Source organism: Phyllobates terribilis, unplaced genomic scaffold (genome assembly GCF_046119375.1).
Source record: "Phyllobates terribilis strain yellow unplaced genomic scaffold, ASM4611937v1 Scaffold_4__5_contigs__length_816908805, whole genome shotgun sequence".
Lineage (NCBI taxonomy): Eukaryota > Metazoa > Chordata > Amphibia > Anura > Dendrobatidae > Phyllobates > Phyllobates terribilis.
Genome location: NW_027362764.1, coordinates 796,405,849 through 796,425,376, shown reverse-complemented (window position 1 = coordinate 796,425,376; position 19,528 = coordinate 796,405,849). Strand labels below are relative to the sequence as shown.

General features: G+C 46.7%; 1 protein-coding gene across 1 annotated transcript in view; it reads left to right on the top strand.

The window, feature by feature from the left end:
- LOC141266088 (cytochrome P450 2C20-like) overlaps positions 1 to 19,528 on the top strand; it is a 326,499-nt gene that overhangs the window by 140,488 nt on the left and 166,483 nt on the right. The window contains exons 3-4 of the mRNA XM_073679996.1: positions 6,487 to 6,649; positions 7,091 to 7,231. Coding sequence (XP_073536097.1) covers positions 6,487 to 6,649; positions 7,091 to 7,231 — 304 coding nt within the window. The remainder of the gene's footprint in view (positions 1 to 6,486; positions 6,650 to 7,090; positions 7,232 to 19,528) is intronic.

Sequence of the window (19,528 nt, the reverse complement as noted above, 5' to 3'; positions counted from 1 at the left end):
AAGATAAACAGACAAAAAGGTACTAGAGGTCCCAGAAGGACCAAGCGAACTGACAGAGATAGACATAGAAGCACCTGGCTAGCAAAACAGTCAAACACTGAAGTCCAGCACAGCCAAAAGGGCAGAGCTGGAACATAAAGGCAGATGGTCACGTGACCGCAAAACACAAGATGGAAAAAACAAACAGGAGAGTTCTAACAGTACCCCCTCTTTTATGAGGATCCCCCGGATCCTCCAGGCCCAGGCCTATCCGGAAGCCTCTTGTGGAAAGCTCTAACAAAACTAGGAGCAGAGAGATCATCCGCCCTTACCCAGGAGTTATCTTCGGGACCGAAACCCTTCCAGGAGATGAGATACTGTAATCTCCCTCTATGCCATCTAGAATTCAAGATACGAGAAATTTCATATTCGCCGTCTTCCACCACAGGAGGAACTGTGACAGTGGCGTCCCTATTTGATATGTCAGCCTTTTTCAACAAGGAAACATGAAACACAGGATTAATCTTCCAGGAAGTAGGAACATCCAACCTAACCACAGACGGGTTAACAACCTGAAGCACTTTAAATGGACCCTCAAGCTTAGGACCCAGTTTTTTAGAGGGAATCCTCAACTGCAAGTTCCTTGAGGACATCCAAACTATGTCACCCACAGTAAACAAAACCTCCTTACGTTTCCTGTCAAAATACTTCTTGGACTTCTTGTTAGCCTCTTGAAGGTTGTAACGTACATTATTCCAAACTCTCTCCAAATCTCCGGAAAAATTCTCCTCCTCCGGCACCGCCATCCCCAATTTGGAGAACTAACCAAAAGACGGATGTCTCCCAGTACAACAAAACAAAGGAGAACACCCAGCAGAGGCAGAAACTCAGACCACACCTCTTGATTGTCCGCCACAAAACAACACAAAAACTGTTCTACATCCTGGTTCTTTCTTTCAGTCTGTCCATTAGACTCAGGATGATACCCAGACGAAAATGACAAATGGACTCCCAACCTGTCACAAAAAGCACGCCAAAAGCGAGCCACAAACTGAGGTCCTCTATCAGAAACAATATCCATGGGAACGCCATGAAGCTTGACAATCTCCTTAAAAAACGCCTTAGCGAGTGTCTTGGTGCACGGCAACTTAATGAATGGAACCAAATGAAACATCTTACTAGAACGGTCCACGACCACCCAGCTGACAGTAAAACCCTCGGACACAGGCAGATCAGTTATAAAATCCATTGTGAGATGCATCCAAGGCGCACTAGGAACATTCAGAGGGTAAAGCAACCCCCGCAGCAGGAGTATGTGAAGCCATTGACCTAGCACACACAGTACATTGATGCACCCACTTGATGACTTCTTTCTGCCATCCAGGCCACCAAAAACTGCGACTGATAAGTCTCTTAGTCTCCAAAATTCCTGGATGACCTGCCAACCGAGACTCATGACACTCCACAAACAAATCTCTCCTAAAGGTTCTAGGCATGAACAACCTCGCATGGGGAGTGTTAGATGGAGCATCATCTTGAGCTTTCAGAATCCCATTCTCCAAAACGGAGTCCAATGCCGCCACCACAACTCCTATCTGTAAAATGCTCTACTCTTCGGCACCGACCACAGGAGAGAAGCTGCGAGATAAAGCATCGGCTTTAACATTCTTAGTACCAGGGATACAGGTAGCAGAAAAATGAAACCGAGAAAAAAAAAGTGCCCACCTAGCTTGACGGGCATTCAAGCGCTTGGCAGCATCCAGATAGATCAAATTCTTATGATCTATGAAAACCTGAATAGGAAATCTAGCACCTTCCAAAAAATGACGCCAGTGTTCAAACGTGAGTTTAATAGCCAGCAACTCCCGATTTCCAATATCATAATTCAGTTCGGTTTCCGAATTTTTTTTCGAAAAGAAGGCACAAGGATGTACTCCATCCCTGTTCTCCTGAGACAAAGCTGCTCCGACCCCCATCGATGAAGCATCGACCTCGACCAAAAAAGGCTTGGTCTCATCAGGCTGCATAAGGATAGGGGCAGAACTGAACCTCTCTTTGAGATACACAAAAGCTTCAATGGCCTCAGTAGTCCACTGGACCATATTCGCACCTTTCCTGGTGAGATCGGTTAGAGGCTTAACAATTACAGAAAAATTCTTAATGAATTTCCTGTAATAATTGGCAAAACCCAAAAATCTCTGTATAGATTTCAAACCAATAGGCGTAGGCCATTCCTGCACAGCCTGATCCTTCACCCGGTCCATCTCAAAGCCCTCGCTGGAGACAATGTAGCCCAAAAAACTAATTTTCTGCACAGCAAACTCACATTTCTCCAGCTTAGCAAAGAGTGAATTATCACTCAATAACTGCAAAACTTCACGTACACAATGGGACTCCAGATCCGGCGAATGAATCAAAATGTCATCTAAATACACAACCACATTCTTACCAATCAAAGGTCTCAGGATGTCATTAATAAGGTTCTGAAAAAATGCAGGTGCATTGGTAAGACCAAAAGGCATCACCCGATTCTCAAAATGACCTACCGGAGTGTTAAAAGAAGTTTTCCATTCATCACCCTCCTTCACTCGTAACAAATTGTATGCCCCCCGGAGATCAATTTTAGAGAACCACTTGGCCCCCACTAACTGGTTAAACAAGTCAGGAATTAATGGCAATGGGTAGGAATTGCGTACGGTAATCTTATTAATTTCATGAAAATCCAGACATGGACGTAAACTTACCGTCCTTTTTTATAACAAAGAAAAATCCAATTGCCACAGGCGACTTAGAAGGTCTAAGCACCTGGCTAGCAAAACAGTCAAACAAAACTGAAGTGCAGCAAAGCCAAAAGGGCAGAGCAGGAATATAAAGGCAGATGGTCACGTGACCCCAAAACAAAAGATGGAAAAACAAACAGGAGGGTTCTAACAGTGAGGCTGCCTTTTGGAATACAGGAGCGAGACGCAGAAATCTTCTTTCCCGGGTAGTCTCCTTAGCACTTTCCAGAAAATGGATGTCAATCCAGGTAGCTAATGACACCAAGTCGTCCAGGGTGGAAGGGATGTCACGACCGGCTAGCTCATCCTTGATCCGTCCGGAAAGACACTCCCAGAAGGTGGACACCAGGGCCTCGTTTTTCCAGGCAGGCTAAGATGCGAGGGTTCGGAAATGTATGGCATACTGGCCCACGGAGAGGCTCCCTTGGCGGAGATGGAGAAGTGAGGAGGCAGTAGAAGATTTTTGTCCGGGCTCATCGAAGACCTTCCAGAAGGAAGCGAGGAAAGCCAGAAGATCGGACACCAGGGGATCCCCTCTTTCCCACAGAGGGTTTAGCCATGCCAATGCCTCTCTGGTGAGGTGAGACATGATGAATGCCACCTTGGCCCGGTCAGAGGGGAACTGATGTGCCAGGAGTTCAAAGTGCAGTGTGCACTGATTCAAAAAGCCCCGACATAAGATGAGGTCACCACCAAAACGTGGAGGCGCAGAGAGCCGGGGTCCACAGCCTTGTGCCATAGCACCAGTGGGATGAGGTGCCACCGGAGCAGGTGCCGCTCGGCTAGAAACGGACACAGATGGGGTGGACAGCATTTCCAGGCGTCAGTTGACAGTCCGCAGATAGGACAGGATAGTTTCCTGTTGAGATCTCTGAAGTGAGACCTCCTGATACATATCAGAGAGCGAAGTAGCCTGGGGGCCACCGGGTTCCATGGCCTGTGGAAACTGTTACGGGTCCGGGTGGTGGAACCTCTGTGCTGCGGTGCGACGGACCAGAGAGGCGTGACTAAGTGCCTACACAGCCCGACCAAGGTCACACGGCGGCTTAGTCGACTCCGTGAACAAGGGAGGAACCGGGCAGGTGGACCAGGTGCCACTCTGGCACCAACCTTGTGTGAGAGCAGATGGCTCCCACGGGTCAGATGGCAGGAACTGACTGGTACAGCGGATGAGCACGGCAGGAAGGCTGACGGGTGGACCGGGTAGATAAGCAGGCTGGTTCGGCAGAAAGCCAGATGGGTGCTCCAGGTAGGCGAGCAGGTGGGCACGGCAGGTAACTGGCAGGCACTTCGGGTAGACTGGCTGGCGGTCACGACAGGTAACAGACAGGTGCTCCAGGTAAGCAGGCTGGCGGGCACAACTGTAGACAGACTGGAGAACAGAACTGTTAGACAGGCTGGCGGGCTAGACTGACAGAAGGCTGGCAGGCAGGACTGACAGGCAATGGGACCTGAGGGCTGGAGCAAGTGTTTAGCACACGGAACTACAACCTTACACAGGCACCTCTATATTGGAGGAGGTGCCAAATATAGGGGAAGTCCTCTGGCCGTTGGCTGGGGACTCTATAGGATGACGCATGGCCCCTTTAAGAGGGAGGGAGTTCGTGCGTGCCCTAAGCACAGACCAGGAAGCTGCGCGCAAAGAGTTCCACAGCAGCAAAGAAGCAGGAGGACGCCGGACCAGGACCGTGGCGGTGAGGGGAACGGCGTCTCTGCCCGGCTGGAGGCAGAGACGCCAATGCTACAATATATATAATTATGGTTTTTTTTGTGATATTTTAAAAATATTTTTACGACTTTTCTTCACTTTTTTACTTTATCCCATTATGGGACTTTCTGCAGTCTGATCACAGTTATAAGGCATATCAGTGCAGGATCACTGCAGTAACTTATAACATGTCAGTGCTGCAGACTCAAGTTAACTAGATCATGCATTGAGCATGATCTTACTAACTTACTAGTGCCTGGTGACCTTTGGTCACCATGGCAACGATCGGGACCCCGCGATGACATCGTGGGGTCTCTGATCCAAGAACAGAGGACCTTCTGTCCCTCTGTTCGCTTGCAGGCACTGCTCCTGGCACTGAGTGCCGGGTGTCAGCTGTCATAATCAGCTGACACCCAGTGGCAATTGCACACACACAGCCTCTGTGAGCGCAAAATCGCCAAGACGTATCCATACGTCCCTGGTCAATAAGTAACAGGGCACAGGGACGTATGAATACGTCTCACGTTAAAAAGGGGTTAAAATACTTGAAAGGGTTATATTGCCTTACGCTGAAGAGGTTATGCCCTTGAAATGGGTGTTTCAACAAGACAACGACCCTAAGCACACCAGTAAATGAGCAAAATCTTGGTTCCTGTCCAACAAAATTGAAGTTATGGAGCGGCCAGCCCAATCCCAGGACTTTAATCCGATAGAACACTTGTGGGGGGACATCAAAATGCTGTTTCTGAGGCAAAACCAACAAATGCCAATAAATTGTGGGATGTAGTCAAAGCATCCTGGGCTGGAATAACAGCTGACAGTGACAGAAGTTGGTTGACTCTATGCAACATAGATGTGGAGCAGCTCTAAAAAACTGTGGGTGTACAGCTAAATATTAGGTTAATGATTCACAGGAATGCTAAATCCTAAAAAAAGACAAATGCAGACACTGCTATTTTTTAGAACAGCCCAATGTTCATATTTTGCTATTTTCTGTAAAGTAGTTAATAATTATCTACATTTCTCTTCATGTTTTGAATTAGAAAACAGTGTGCAATGTTCCCAATGCTGGAAACAACAACTTGTAGAAAGATTTTGTGCTTAACTCAGGTTTTTGAGCACACTGCTATTATTTTGAACACTTCTGTACCCCCTCTTTCTATTTGCATCGCAAGCGCAAATGTTTCTGCGTTCTATCACCATCTACAATAACTGACTCCTCCTGCTGGATAAACTGAGGCTTTGATGTGCTCTGTTACACTGAGGGAGGGCAAAATTACGTATAATCGCCTGTATCAGCCATCTCACCGGTAAGACTTCCAGCATAACTCACACAATCGGTACATCGATTGTCTGTAACGAGCAACACTTTAGACGCCATCTGTCACCCCAAGAAGCAGAGTATTTTCAGACACAACTTTTCTTTCTGCATTCAGCTCTTTACACGCATGTACAGCAATATATAACATAAATTAACATATCTGCAGCAGGACCGGAAGATCTTCACGTGTAACCATCAGCGCATCATCCGCAATTTATTGGGACATTTTACCAATATTCTAGAACAAAGCAAACTTGCTCACTCTCCATGAGGCTGTTTTGATCCTCAGCATCAAGAAATGGACCCTGCTTGGCTCAAATTTTTAAGATAACAAAGTGAAGATTTCTTCTTGTTTCAAATTAAAACTTCTACCATTTTTATTTCAAAGGTTGTAAAACGCAGGTGAAATTTAGTGAAAATTCCACCATCATTCTGCGCGTTTCCGACATCACTCCATAGTCATGGTACGATGCTTTAATTTTTGCTAAATTGTACCTGGATTGTGAAGCAGTTGAAATAAAATTGGTGAAAGAATGGTAATACAATTTGTCTGGAAATTTTAATTTCTACGATCTTTACATTGTAACGAGACTGTGTGAACGGTAAGTTCTCCTGATAATTTACTGAGATCCAATCTTAGAGAAAGAGGAATGTATGACAGCTTCATGTTAATTCATCAAATGTGTTTCCTCCATCAGCTCAGCCAAAAATACGGCTCCATGTTCACCATCTGGAAAAGGTCAGAACCTGTGATCGTCCTGTGCGGCTATGAGACGGTAAAAGACGCCCTGATAAATCACGCCGAGCAGTTCAGCGCGCGCCCCATCATCCCAGTGATGTACGTCTCCACCAAGGGATATGGTGAGACTAAAGCATCATGTAGGATCTCTGTCAGTGTCTTCGTCCTTCCAATCAGAAATCAATTTAGAGTCATATAGAAAATACTAAACAGGTCGGAGGGGAGGAGGGAGATGAAGCTGCACTTACTATCTCTGGGAAACAGGGCAAAGATAAGTTCACATGTACAGTAATTATCCCCGCTCTCCACATCAGATTGTTTCCTGTATACCGGTAATTTTCAAACTGTGAGGTTCCACCAAAATTCTTTGTGAGTGGGTGCATGACTCCTAAATAGGATAGACCAAGTTGCTAACACCAGGGGTATAGTGGTAGATGTTGGGGCACTGTGTCTTACTGTATATCTTTAAGAATTGTAAGGAGTATTATTGGAACGAGGTGAGGTGCTAGAAAACTCTTGTTCTGTATGCAGCCAGTAATGTCTCCATGTCCTTTTCTCCTTAGGTATTCATGGACCAAGGTGGCAATCAATCCGTCGCTTCACCATGACATCTCTCAGAAATTTTGGAATGGGGAAGAAGACCATGGAGATGAGAGTATTGGCAGAATCCAAATACCTGGTGAAGGCTGTGTCAGAGACCGGAGGTGCGTGGGCTCCAAATATTCCAAAATCTAATGTTATCCAATAGGAGATGTCAAAGATCACAAACTGGGAGATCGCTCAGATCCACCCTCTGTTATCTTTTTGTCACGAACAGCCCTCTGCTGCCCCCTATTGTCAGGTCAAGTACGCAATTGACCGACAATTAACAGAGGAGGCTGCGGCTGTTTCCACAAAGGCCTGTTATTTGGAAACTAACAGTGATCATATGGTGTATACACCTCCGATTTTAATGCATGTAATATATACATCTCGGTACGGTCACTGCTAACTCCACAATAACCCAAGAACTATTGGAAGCCACCACCAGTCATTTTTATACAAGCTGACTGGATGCCTGATTTCCGGTGGCATATGGCTGCGGGGTGAGGTACACAAAACAAAAGGAACAGAACTTTTAAGTTTTATATTTAATCCAGAATGATAGGCAGTGTTTATAAAAAATATACAAAATATTTAACGAATGGGACAAAACAATACAGCATATACAATTACATAAAATAAACAGGATTAACAAAAGAAACTTCCTACGCTGATCACAGAGATGATTCCACTTAAGTAGAACACTTAGATTAGAGACGTCCAGTGAACGGGATCATGTATACACAGATATGTATCTCGCAATAGGAACACAGATCATAATTTACCTTGACCTTTTATCAGCACCTAAGTTACACCCACACATCTCCCCTTGATCACCTCAAGTGGGCCGAGTTGTGGGATATTCTCAGCCCTTCAGGATTTTATGAAATTCCTAACTTATGAGATATCATTGCCTCTGAAGATCACAGGCGTTCGATATCGCCATCATTTTTTTATTGGGATTTTACCTGTCCATAGATAGGAAGCATGACATGGCTGGTGTCAGCGATCTGTTCACTATTGATTTGGGCCTTATAGGCAGGTGTTATATATGCATATTCTTCCCCTATTACTCCTGAAGTTGAAAATGTATGTTACATCAATATTTATACAAACCCCAATATTCATAACTTTCCAACTAAGACACAAATCCTGAGGAAGTTCTTTCATCAAAGCAGCTCATCCGAGGAACAATAGTTACGTCTAATGGTGTTAAATATTCACTTCTCTTCCTTCCAAAACTTAGACTCTATGGCTGTCTCCCTACAATAGATATCCTCTTTCAGTCACCTGGGCACTGCAGGGAGTCTGGGCTTCAAAAGGAATTTTAAGTAGATTTGTCACTTCTCAACTATATGTAATTTCCCTTAAGTCAACTGGGCAATTTTATTTCAAAGAGACTCTTAGATTGCCAGCTCTTTCTCATTAAAATGTGGTGAGAGAGAGGAGGGGAGGAATGCCCCCTTCCTGGAAAGGTCTATGGATCTTAATGTTTTCTATGACAGGGGAAAATTCATAAATCTCAGAGTCCATAAAGAAATTTGCATATGTTCGTTCCTTCATCTGACCTTTTTTTCTAATTATTTATTATTTATTTATATAGCGCCATTGATTCCATGGTGCTGTACATAATGATGATTTATTTCTCTCACAGACTGCTTCCCCATGCCCCCTCTCTTACAGACTGTTCCATATGCCCTGTCACATTGACTGTGCCCTATGCCCTTATCTCACAGACTGCTCTCCATGTCCCCTCTCTCAAAAACTGCTAAAAATTACCTCTCTCTCACAGACTGCTTGTTAGATTCACCAGGTAAGGTGGATGCTACAAGCCCAAGGTCTGGGTGGGCACATTTAATAACGCGCATCAGCGCAGCAGATAGCAGGAGCACGTGGGACACGGAAAACCAAGGGACAGGAGAACACAGGCAGGTAGGCGGGAGACTGCAGGCTGGCAGACGACATCAGAAAACTGCAGGCAGGCAAAGTGCAGGAAACCGCAGGAAGGTGGTGGATGTCAGGAAACCACAGATAGGTGGAGGACATCAGCAAGCCACAAGCAGGCAGGTGAAGTGCAGGAAAGCTTAGTAGCAACACAAGGTCCAGCAACAGAGGTCTTAATGCAATATCAATACACAAGGGTGTGTCTCAATGAGCCTTATATAGGCCTGGGCTTATGCTCATATGGGATCATGCCGGGTCATCTGCAAAGTCCGATTTGGAGCATAGCAGAGTTCAGCAGTAGAGATGAGCGTTGTTCTACTCGAACTGTTCGCCAATCTCAAATTCGAGCTGTTTTGGGCGGTGTTCGAGCCGTTCGGCGAACACGAACAATTTGAGAAAAATTCGGCTGTTTGAGGTTATGTTCGATAACTGTTCGTGCACCAAAATCATAACTGGATTTTTTCTCAGTAATGATGAAAATTAATGTTAATACGCAGTTTGAGTGTACAGCGGGGTGGGGGGAGGGGCAGGGGATGGATCTCTGCAGGAACAATGAAGATCTCCATTTTTTTTTCTCTTTCCTGCATTTGCAGTGGGGAGGTGCAATCTGTCAGCCTATCAGCAGCGCACACACGGAGCGAAGTGCTTTTTTTCACACAAGCAAGGGCATGTGTCATTGGCAGTGTATGTCACATGTCCTTGCCCTATAAGACCAAGCCATTTTCCCCGTCGCCACCATTTTCTCACTGCTGCAGCTGCGTGTTAGACGGCACCGCTGTTGCTGTGTGCGCTATACCTTGTTAATTTCAAGCCAATTTTCGCACAAATATACAGATAGCTTGGGAGTAGGGAATAGTTGTGATTGCAGTCCTTTTAAGGACTAGGTTACAGCATTTCCTACGACTTTTATCAGGGAGGTCTGTGCTCTTAAATAGATAGGTTGTGGGAGTAAAGACTAATTGTAATTGGAGTCCTTTTCAGGACTAGGTTACATGAGTTCCTATCAGTTTTTGCCAGGCAGGTCTGTGCCAGTGCTGTGCAAGTTTTTTTCACAGCATTTGGCTGAATCTAGCAAAGCTAATCCTTTTTGGCCTATTGCAGAGTGTGTTAGTCAGTGGAGTAGCCTATCTGTGTTGCAAGATATAACACCTGTGTATAGAATACCAATTTTTTTACTGCACCTAGTGAAGTAAAATCTTTTGGGCATAGCATCATTCTATTAGTCCATCTATACTGACCTCCATCAGGTTGCAAACTGAATATAATTTTTTTCTGCATCTAGCTCTGAAAAAATATATGGGCTTCTAGCAGTGTGTGGGACTTGGTCTATTAGTCCATCTATACTGACCTCCATCAGGTTGCAAATTAAAAATAATTTTTTTCTTCATTTAGCTCTGAAAAAATATTTGGGCTTCTAGCAGTGTGTGGGACTTGTTGTATTAGTCCTTCTATACTGACCTCCAGCAGGTTGCAAATTGAATATAATTTTTTTCTGCATCTAGCTCTGAAAAAATATTTGGGCTTCTAGCGGTGTGTGGGACTTGGTCTATTAGTCCATCTATACTGACCTCCATCAGGTTGCAAATTAAAAATAATTTTTTTCTGCATCTAGCTCTGAAAAAATATTTGGGCTTCTAGCAGTGTGTGGGACTTGGTCTATTAGTCCATCTATACTGACCTCCATCAGGTTGCAAATTAAAAATAATTTTTTTCTGCATCTAGCTCTGAAAAAATATTTGGGCTTCTAGCAGTGTGTGGGACTTGGTCTATTAGTCCATCTATACTGACCTCCATCAGGTTGCAAATTCAAAATAATTTTTATCTGCATCTACAGTACCTCTGAAAAAATATTTGGGCTTCTAGCTCTGTGTGGGACTATTTGTATTAGTCCATCTATACTGACCTCCATCAGGTTGCAAACTGAATATATTTTTTTCTGCATCTACCTCTGAAAAAATATTTGGCCTTCTAGTAGTGTGTCGGACTTTCTCTATTAGTCCATCTATACTGACCTCCATCAGGTTGCAAATTAAAACTAATTTTTATCTGCATCTAACCCAGCCAATAGTTTTGGCCTAATACCACAGTTTGGCCACTCAGCTCTGCTCGGTTACCATCCATTGTTTTTTTGTGCAAACAACTCCAGAGTTGTGAATTAGTTAACCACCAAAATGAGTGGAAAAAGGCCTGCTGCTGGTGGAAAGGGGAATAGGCGTGTTGGGAAGGGGAAAAAAGGTTGTGTCCGTGGGGTAGGTGTTAAAGCAACAGTAACATCTGCAGAAGAAAGACCATCTTCCAGCCAAACTAAAATGTCTACTTCTTTTAGCGGACAATGTGATAAGATCCCTTTCTTACGGCCACGCCAATCGCTACAAATTCCAGATGAGGCACAAAAACAGCAGGTGCTTCAACGGATATCAAGTGCTCCTTTAAGTGGGCTCTCCTCCACATCAACTTCAACATCACAAATACTCCAGTCCTCAAAGGTGTCACCCAAATCGCACTTGCTTCCTCACAGCTCCCAAATCTCCAGCTGCCCATCTGAGTATGAGGTAGAACAGATGGTTGAGTCTGCAGAGCTGTTTACTCATACTATAGCCTGGGAATCAGAGGTCGACTCCAGCGCTTCTGTGAATCCAGACGAGGAAATGATCTGCACTGATGCCCAGAATCTTTATGAGTCGGATCCAGGACCAGACGCAGAAGGTTCTGACCATAATGTAGACCCTCATTCCCAAACTGTAACTCCTGTTGGTGGAGACAATGAGGAAGACGATGATAAGACTCAAATACCTGATTGGAGCGACAACTTTAGTTTTTTGTCAGGGCAGGAACAGGTTGGCTCTGAGGACGACGGGTGTGATAACGCACAGGGTGATGATGATGAGGTCAGAGATCCCACTTACTGTCAACCCACAGTCAGCCAAGAGATGAGGTCAGCAGAGGAGGTGGAGGAAGATGCTAGTGACGACGAGGTCAGGTTGCGCCTTCCTGGACAGAGACGTAGTGCTGGAAGCACGTCAACAACTGAATCCTCAAACACAACTCTGCCTCTCACCACAAGTCGTGGTGGCTCTTCAGGTCGCATGGGTGCTAAGACTTGCATAGCCTGGGCATTTTTTCAGATCGATAAAGATGACCCAACTCGTGTTATCTGTAACATTTGTCAGCAAAAGCTAAGTAGAGGCCAAAAAATACATAGTTTGAGTACTTCATGCATGAACCGGCACATGGACATGAAGCATATGTTGCAGTGGGAAGCTCAGTGTGCTACAATGCGGCCTAGCCGGCCGGGCCAATCACCGTCTGCCATATCTTGTGCATCCGCGGCCTCTTCATCCTCTGTGACTGGGGGGACAGCAGTCACACCTGTTTTGGGGCGCAGACCTGCCACCTCTTTACCCGCAACAGCCAGCGTGATTGGCAGGTCATCATTTTCTTTGGAGGTGGTAACACCAGCTGGTGTTGAGCGCTGTCCGACATCGATAGCACCACCTTTGGATTAAGGCAACCTAACATGTCCGCCTGCATCTTCCTCACAGACCCGCAGTTTGCCGGGGACACCCTTATCAACCCCGTCTAAGCACAATAGCCAGCCCTCGGTCCCTCAGATGTGGACAAGTAAAAGACCATTTCCTCCTAGCCATGAGAAAGCTAAGAGGTTGAATTTCACCATCTGCAAGCTCTTGGCTACAGAAATGCTGCCTTTCCGCCTGGTGGACACAGAGGATTTTCGAGACCTTATGTCCGTCGCAGTGCCCCAGTACCAGATGCCCAGTCGGCACTACTTCTCAAAGAAAGGTGTGCCTGCGCTCCACCAGCATGTCGCACACAACATCACCGCTTCTTTGAGAAACTCTGTGTGTGACAGGGTGCATTTCACCACAGACACTTGGACGAGTAGGCATGGACAGGGGCGTTACATGTCGCTGACTGGGCACTGGGTAACTATGGTGACAGCAGGACAAGGGGCTGCTGTCCAAGTCTTGCCGTCCCCACGAGTTGTGCGTCAATCCTCTTTATGTCAAAGTTCCTCCACTGCTTCTGCCTCCTCAACCTCCTCTCGGTCTTCCACCTGCACCCAAAGCCTGTCTGGTCATGCCACAAGCTTTCTAACTGCGCAGAAGGGATCCTGCACACCTCCTTACTATGCTGGCAGTAGGGCTCAACGTCATCAGGCGGTTTTTACATTGAAATGTCTGGGAAATGTGAGTCACACAGCTGAGGAGTTGTGGTCAGCTCTGGAGAACCAATTTCATGAATGGTTGTCTCCACTGGACCTGAAACCAGGGAAGGCCGTGTGCGACAATGCTGCAAACCTGGGTGCGGCCCTTCGCCGGGGCAATGTCACACACGTGCCTTGTATGGCTCACGTGTTGAACCTGGTTGTCCAGCAATTTTTAGCCCACTATCCCAGACTAGATGGCCTTCTGCAGAGGGCACGGTCGCTGTGTACTCACTTCCGCCGTTCGCATCCCGCAGCTCAGCGACTTACATCTCTACAGAAGTCGTTGGGCCTGCCACTTCACCGGCTAAAATGCGATGTGCCTACCCGGTGGAATTCAACTCTGCACATATTGCAGCGACTGTGGTAGCACCGACAAGCCCTGGTGCAATACGTTCTGACGTATAGCCTGGGCCAACGAGATTCAGAGGTGGGGCAAATCACGCTGGAGGAGTGGTCTCAGATCAGGGACCTATGCACCCTTCTGCACAGTTTTGAAATGGCGACGAAGATGTTTAGTGCTGACGATGCCATTATCAGCATGACTATTCCGGTGATTTACATGCTGGAGCACATGTTAAACAGAATTCGGAGTCAGGTGGTGGCACAAGAGGAGGTGGAGGAAGTAGAGGAGGAGGAGTTGTATGCGGAAGGGCTAACATCTGCAAGGTCCAGACGGTCGGCAGCACCAAGGCAGCAGGCATGTGAGGGTGGGGGAGATGGTTTTACCAGGGCGCATGGTAGCAGCCAAACTAGTGAGGAAGGTGCAGGAGCCCAGGAAGAAGTGGAGGACGAACTGATGGAAGACTCATCAGATGAGGGAGACCTTGATCACATTTCTGTTGTGCGAGGTTGGGGGGAGAGGACAGAGGAAGGAAGCATGATTGTTACCTCGCCACCAACACAACAGGGACTTGGTGCTCCTGGATGCGCAACACACATGAGTGCCTTCTTGCTGCACTACCTGCAACATGACCCTCGAATTGTGAGAATTAGAAATAATTCTGACTACTGGGTTGCCACACTGTTAGATCCCCGGTACAAAAGTAAATTTGCAGAAATTATTCCTGCCATAGAAAGGGATGCACGCATGCAGGAGTATCAGCAGAGGCTGTTGCAGAATCTTACATGTGCTTTTCCACAAAATACCAGTGGTGCACGTAGTGAATCTCACAGTTCCAACTTGCCAACCGTGGGACCGTCAAGTGTTCAGCACTCAAACCGTAACAGAACCACAGTATCTGCTGGTAACATCAATTTTGCGGAATCATTTCACCACTTTTTTAGCCCATCCTTTGCAAGGCCACAGGAGACAAGAAGTCTGACACATAGTCAACGCCTAGAGACGATGGTACAGGAGTATCTCCAAGTAAACATTGAAGCCATGACTGTGTCACTGGACCCTTGCTCTTTTTGGGCTTCCAATCTGGATAAATGGCCGGAGCTAGCCACTTACGCCTTGGAGATCTTGTCATGCCCCGCAGCCAGCGTTCTGTCTGAACGTGTGTTCAGCGCTGCTGGTGGTGTGCTGACAGATAAGCGCACGCGGCTCTCCACTGATAATGTAGACAGACTCACGTTCATAAAGATGAACAAATCATGGATCCGAAACGACTTTTCTACCCCTGTGTCATCCTGGGGAAAGTAAAAGCTTGATGATTGGTTAAAATCACCCTACCAACCGTTTTAAGCTTTCAAATTACTAATCATGTTTATCTGTATCTTGACTGGAAAATAATTTGGGCTTTGTAGCAGTGTGCAGCACTGATCCTATTAGGCCATCTATACTAAAGCTTCACCAGATTTAAAATTAAAAATAATTTTTAGCTGCATCTAGCCCGGAAAATAATTTTGGGGCTCCGAGATGCCCAAGACACATAAGTGCCTTCTTGCTGCACTACCTGCAGCATGACCCTCATATTGTCAGAATTCGAAGTAATCATGACTACTGGGTTGCCACACTCTTAGATCCCCCAAACTTTTCGATCAACCTTTTCATTTTAATAAAGACAAAAAAAATGGTCATTTTTGAAATTATAAGCATTAGCAGGTTGTTAGAAACTGAAATCAAACAGTTTTCAACTCAAAACTTTATTCTAGGTGATGTTACATTTTCACATAGGACCCCTTGTTTGAAAGGAGCTTCTGAACTCTCTCGTCCATTGAATTTGTCAGGTTTTGGATGGTTTCTGCTTCAATTGTTTTGCATGAGGACAGAATACCCTCCCAGAGCTGTTGCTTAGATGTGACCTGCCTCCCGCCATCATAGACACTCCTTTTAATGATGCTCCAAAGGTTCTGAATGGGGTAGAGGTCAGGGGAGCATGGGGGTCACACCATAAGTTTGTCCCCTTTTATGCCCATATCAGCCAGAGATGCAGATGTTTTATGTGCAGCATGAGATGGTGCATTATCATGCAGAAAAATGATCTTGCTGTGAAATACACGGTTCTTCTTCTTGAACCATGGCAGGAAGTGCTGTTTGAGAAAATCCACATACATTATGGAGTTCATCTTTAGCGCCTTCAGGGATCCTAAAGGGGCCGACAATCTCTCTCCCCATGATTCCAGCCCAAAACATTACTCCACCTCCTCCTTGTTGGCGCTGTAGCCGTGTTTGCGTGGGGTGTCCATCAACCAGCCATCCTCCACTCCATTCATCTGGACCATCGAGCGCTGCACGGCACTCATCCGTGAACAAAACTGTTTTGAAATCAGTCTTCATGTAATGTTTGGCCCACTGGAGCCGTTTCTGCTTGTGTGAAGTGGATAGAGGAGGTCGACAGGATGGCGTATGCACAGCTGCAAACCTCTGAAGGACCCTGCATCTTGTTGTTCGGGGGACGTTGGAGGCACAAGCAGCTTCAAAAACTTGTCTGCTGCTATGACAAGGCTTTTTGGCCGCTGCTCTTTCAACCTGACGTAATTGCCTGTAGGAAAGAGTCCTCAATTTGCCCTTATCAGCACGCACACGTGTGTACTGTGAATCAGCTACATACTTCTTGATTGCCAAGACACTTCATCCTGATCATCGCACAATGTTGATTGTAGTCATGCCTTGACCTAAACACTCCACAATTTGTTGCTTCTCAGCAGCCGACACATCCTTTTTCTTTCCCATTTTGGCAGAAAATGTAGGCTGCTTAATAATGTGAGAGAGCCTTCTTAAGTAGTCTTGCCTTTCATTGGACACACCTGCCAAACTAATTAGCACAGGTGTCTGCAATTGCTTACAGTGATATAAAGAGCCCTGACACACATCACCATCAATGAGTTTAACTGACAAACAAACAAATTCTTCCCTTATCACTCCTAAACACTTTTTGCATAATAATTTGGAACGCAGTGTACATGTGCTTTTCCACAAAACACCAGCGGTTCACGTAGTGAATCTTACAGTTCTAACTTGCCAACCGTGGTCTGTATGGAGTTGTTCAATAAAGGGCCCAAAATTAAGATAACATAGATGGGAGAGGTCTCTATGAATAGGAATTCCTAAGTATTTGATACCCTGTGAGGGCCAGGCAAAGGGAAAGTTGGACTGGATGGAATCCTATATGGATTTGGTGAGGGAGACATCGAGGGCCTCAGACTTCGCTGCATTGATTTTAAAATTTGACCAGGTAACAAAGTGATCTATTTCAGCCATAACAGCAGGGATGGATATATGTGATTGAGTGATATATACTAGGACATCATCAGCAAATAGAGAGCACTTGTACTCGGTGCCTCCCACCTCAATCCACCTAATATTGGGGATATGGCGAATTGATGAGAGCAGGTGCTCCGTCACTAGGATGTATAAGAGAGGGGACAGAGGACATCCCTGCCTTGTCCCATTGGTGATTGTGAAAGGTGATGAAAATGTTCTGACGCACCCCCTGGGCCTTGGGACACCCGGAGCCGGACCCTTTTTGGTGGATGCTGGTGGTTGTAGTCTTCGTGGCGGCGACCCGGTTCCGTGGCTCAGGGCGGTCAAACCAGTGGCGGAACTATTTATGTGGTTTTGATGTTTAAATGTCCGACTACGCCACCCGTGGATTGCGGTCAGAGTGAACCGCTGCTACAGGGCAGACCGCTGAGGCTGGTGTTGTGGGTGCAGCAGAGCGTAGCATAACTCCCCACGGGAGGAGTATAGCCTCAGGGCAGTGTATGCGGAGGATGGGGGTGATGGTGCAGGGCAGCAGCAGTAACGACACGGAGTCAGTGATGCAGTCCAGGGCCTTTACTCACAGTTCTTATTATCCAGACCACGTCTGCAGGTAACGGCTTCCCACGTCGTACTGTGCTCACCAGGTGAGGGGCTCAGACAACTCCCAGATAACTTTGGAGCACTTCACAGGACCCCCTTTGTGTGTCCTTTGTCTGGCCTTTCTTACCAACACTTCTGTCCGGCTGCCTCGGGCCTCCTCTTGGTAAACTTGGCGCCAGTTTCCCTGACCCTATGTGGTGCCTTCCTAGCGGGTGTAGCGAGGGGCTGCGCCACATAAAATGTCAGAGCCTCCGGTTTCTAGCTGAGGGTCGTTTCCTGCCTCCACTAGTTCGGGGACCGGTCTCCCCCTTTGGCCTGACCCCTCCACGCAGGTGGATTCGGGCGTGCGGTGGCGACTCGCCCGTCCGCACCCCTGGGATCCCTTCATTCCTCGTTCCTGGAGCCTTCTCCGCTCCTCTTCCTTCCTTCTCCCTCTTCCAGGCCTGGGCCTCTGTTACTAGGCCCGCCTCCGGAGCAGAGCTCATGCAGAGCCCCTGCTCCCTGCCACTTCTGCTCAGACTTCTCTGCACTGAACTAAGATGGTGCCCACCTTTTATACTCGTTTCTCAATGCACCCAGGAACTGCTACCTCCCTGCTCCTGCACTACAGGGTTCCCCTTCCTCAGTGTTCCCTCCCCCCACTCCAGCCAGGGACAGGGACTGTCGTGCCCATCTCAGGGGCATATTGGTCGCCCTGCCCCACGGCAATGTGGTGTAATGCATGCAGGTGTCGGGTCCTGATCCACACTCCATCCTTACCTGAGAGTGAGATATCACACCTCTGGGTGAGGTGCAATACGTCTGTAGCAACCGAGCCCTCAGGGTGCTACAGTTCCATTTATCTTCAGCCTAGGTGACGTATTGCGATACAGGGCCGTGATTTTGGCTATAAAAGGGTCCCCTAGACCCCTACCCCAAGCTTTTTAAGAGAATCATATATGGCGTGCCAGGAGACTCTATGGAATGCTTTCTCAGCATCCAACGAGAGTATCTAATTACAAATTTTTAACTGCATCTAGCCCAGGAAATACTTTGTGCCTAGTAGCAGTGTCTGCTAGTGAGCGGATTATCCCGGCTGTTAAGCAAACTGCACCACCTGTAGTTTAGACACTTAATTTTTTCAAACGAAATGCTTCGGGACCATGGGATACTTAGTGAAGAGCATCAGGAGGCACCCCAAGGCATAGGGGCTGGGACTGGCAGTAGGATGCCTTGCGGTGGACAGCCGAGCTCGATCCTTATAAAAGCTTTTTAACTGCAGCAGCTTTAGTGGACGCTACTGGAGCTGGAATTACCGCGGCTGCTGGCATGAGACTTGCCCTCCAATAGATCCTTGTAAATGGATTTAAAGTGTATTCATTCAAATTAGAGAGACAATTTAAATTAAAAAGCTTAGAGCTGCCTCCACCACAGGGGGGCTCGCTCGACCCACCAGCGGACAGGCACCAGTATTGGGAGAGGGGGGCTGGCCGTCAGGGTTCACCGCGGCTCTGGCACAAACCCGGCGACACGGAGGTGGCACGGGCAGGAGCGGACTGGCCGTGTCGGCTTCTCACTTTTTGGATTTTAGAAGGGCATGACATGCCTATATCTGTGTCTCCCCCTCCTTTTACTCCTCCACCTCTTTTATTTTCGCATGACTATATGTACTTGTAACTTTTCCATGTGTTAGTTATGTCTTCTGAGCAGTTTGTCAGCTTTTGGACACCTTTGAAGGTGTTTTCTATGTGTTTCTATGTGTTTTTGTTTGCCTGCCATTGGTTTTAACGGTGTTCGAAGGTGTTCGACGAACAGTTCGACGAACAGTTCGGCGAACACACGGGTGTTCGACGAACCGAACCGAACTCGAACACTACGGGGGTGGCTCAACACTATTCAGCAGACCGGAACGAGGGAAGCAAGGCATGGATCCAGGAAAGATGCATAACAGTATTAGCCTCTAAGGGCCCCTACCAGATGAATCCTTAAAGCACAGCTCCAGGTTTTTTTTATTAATTG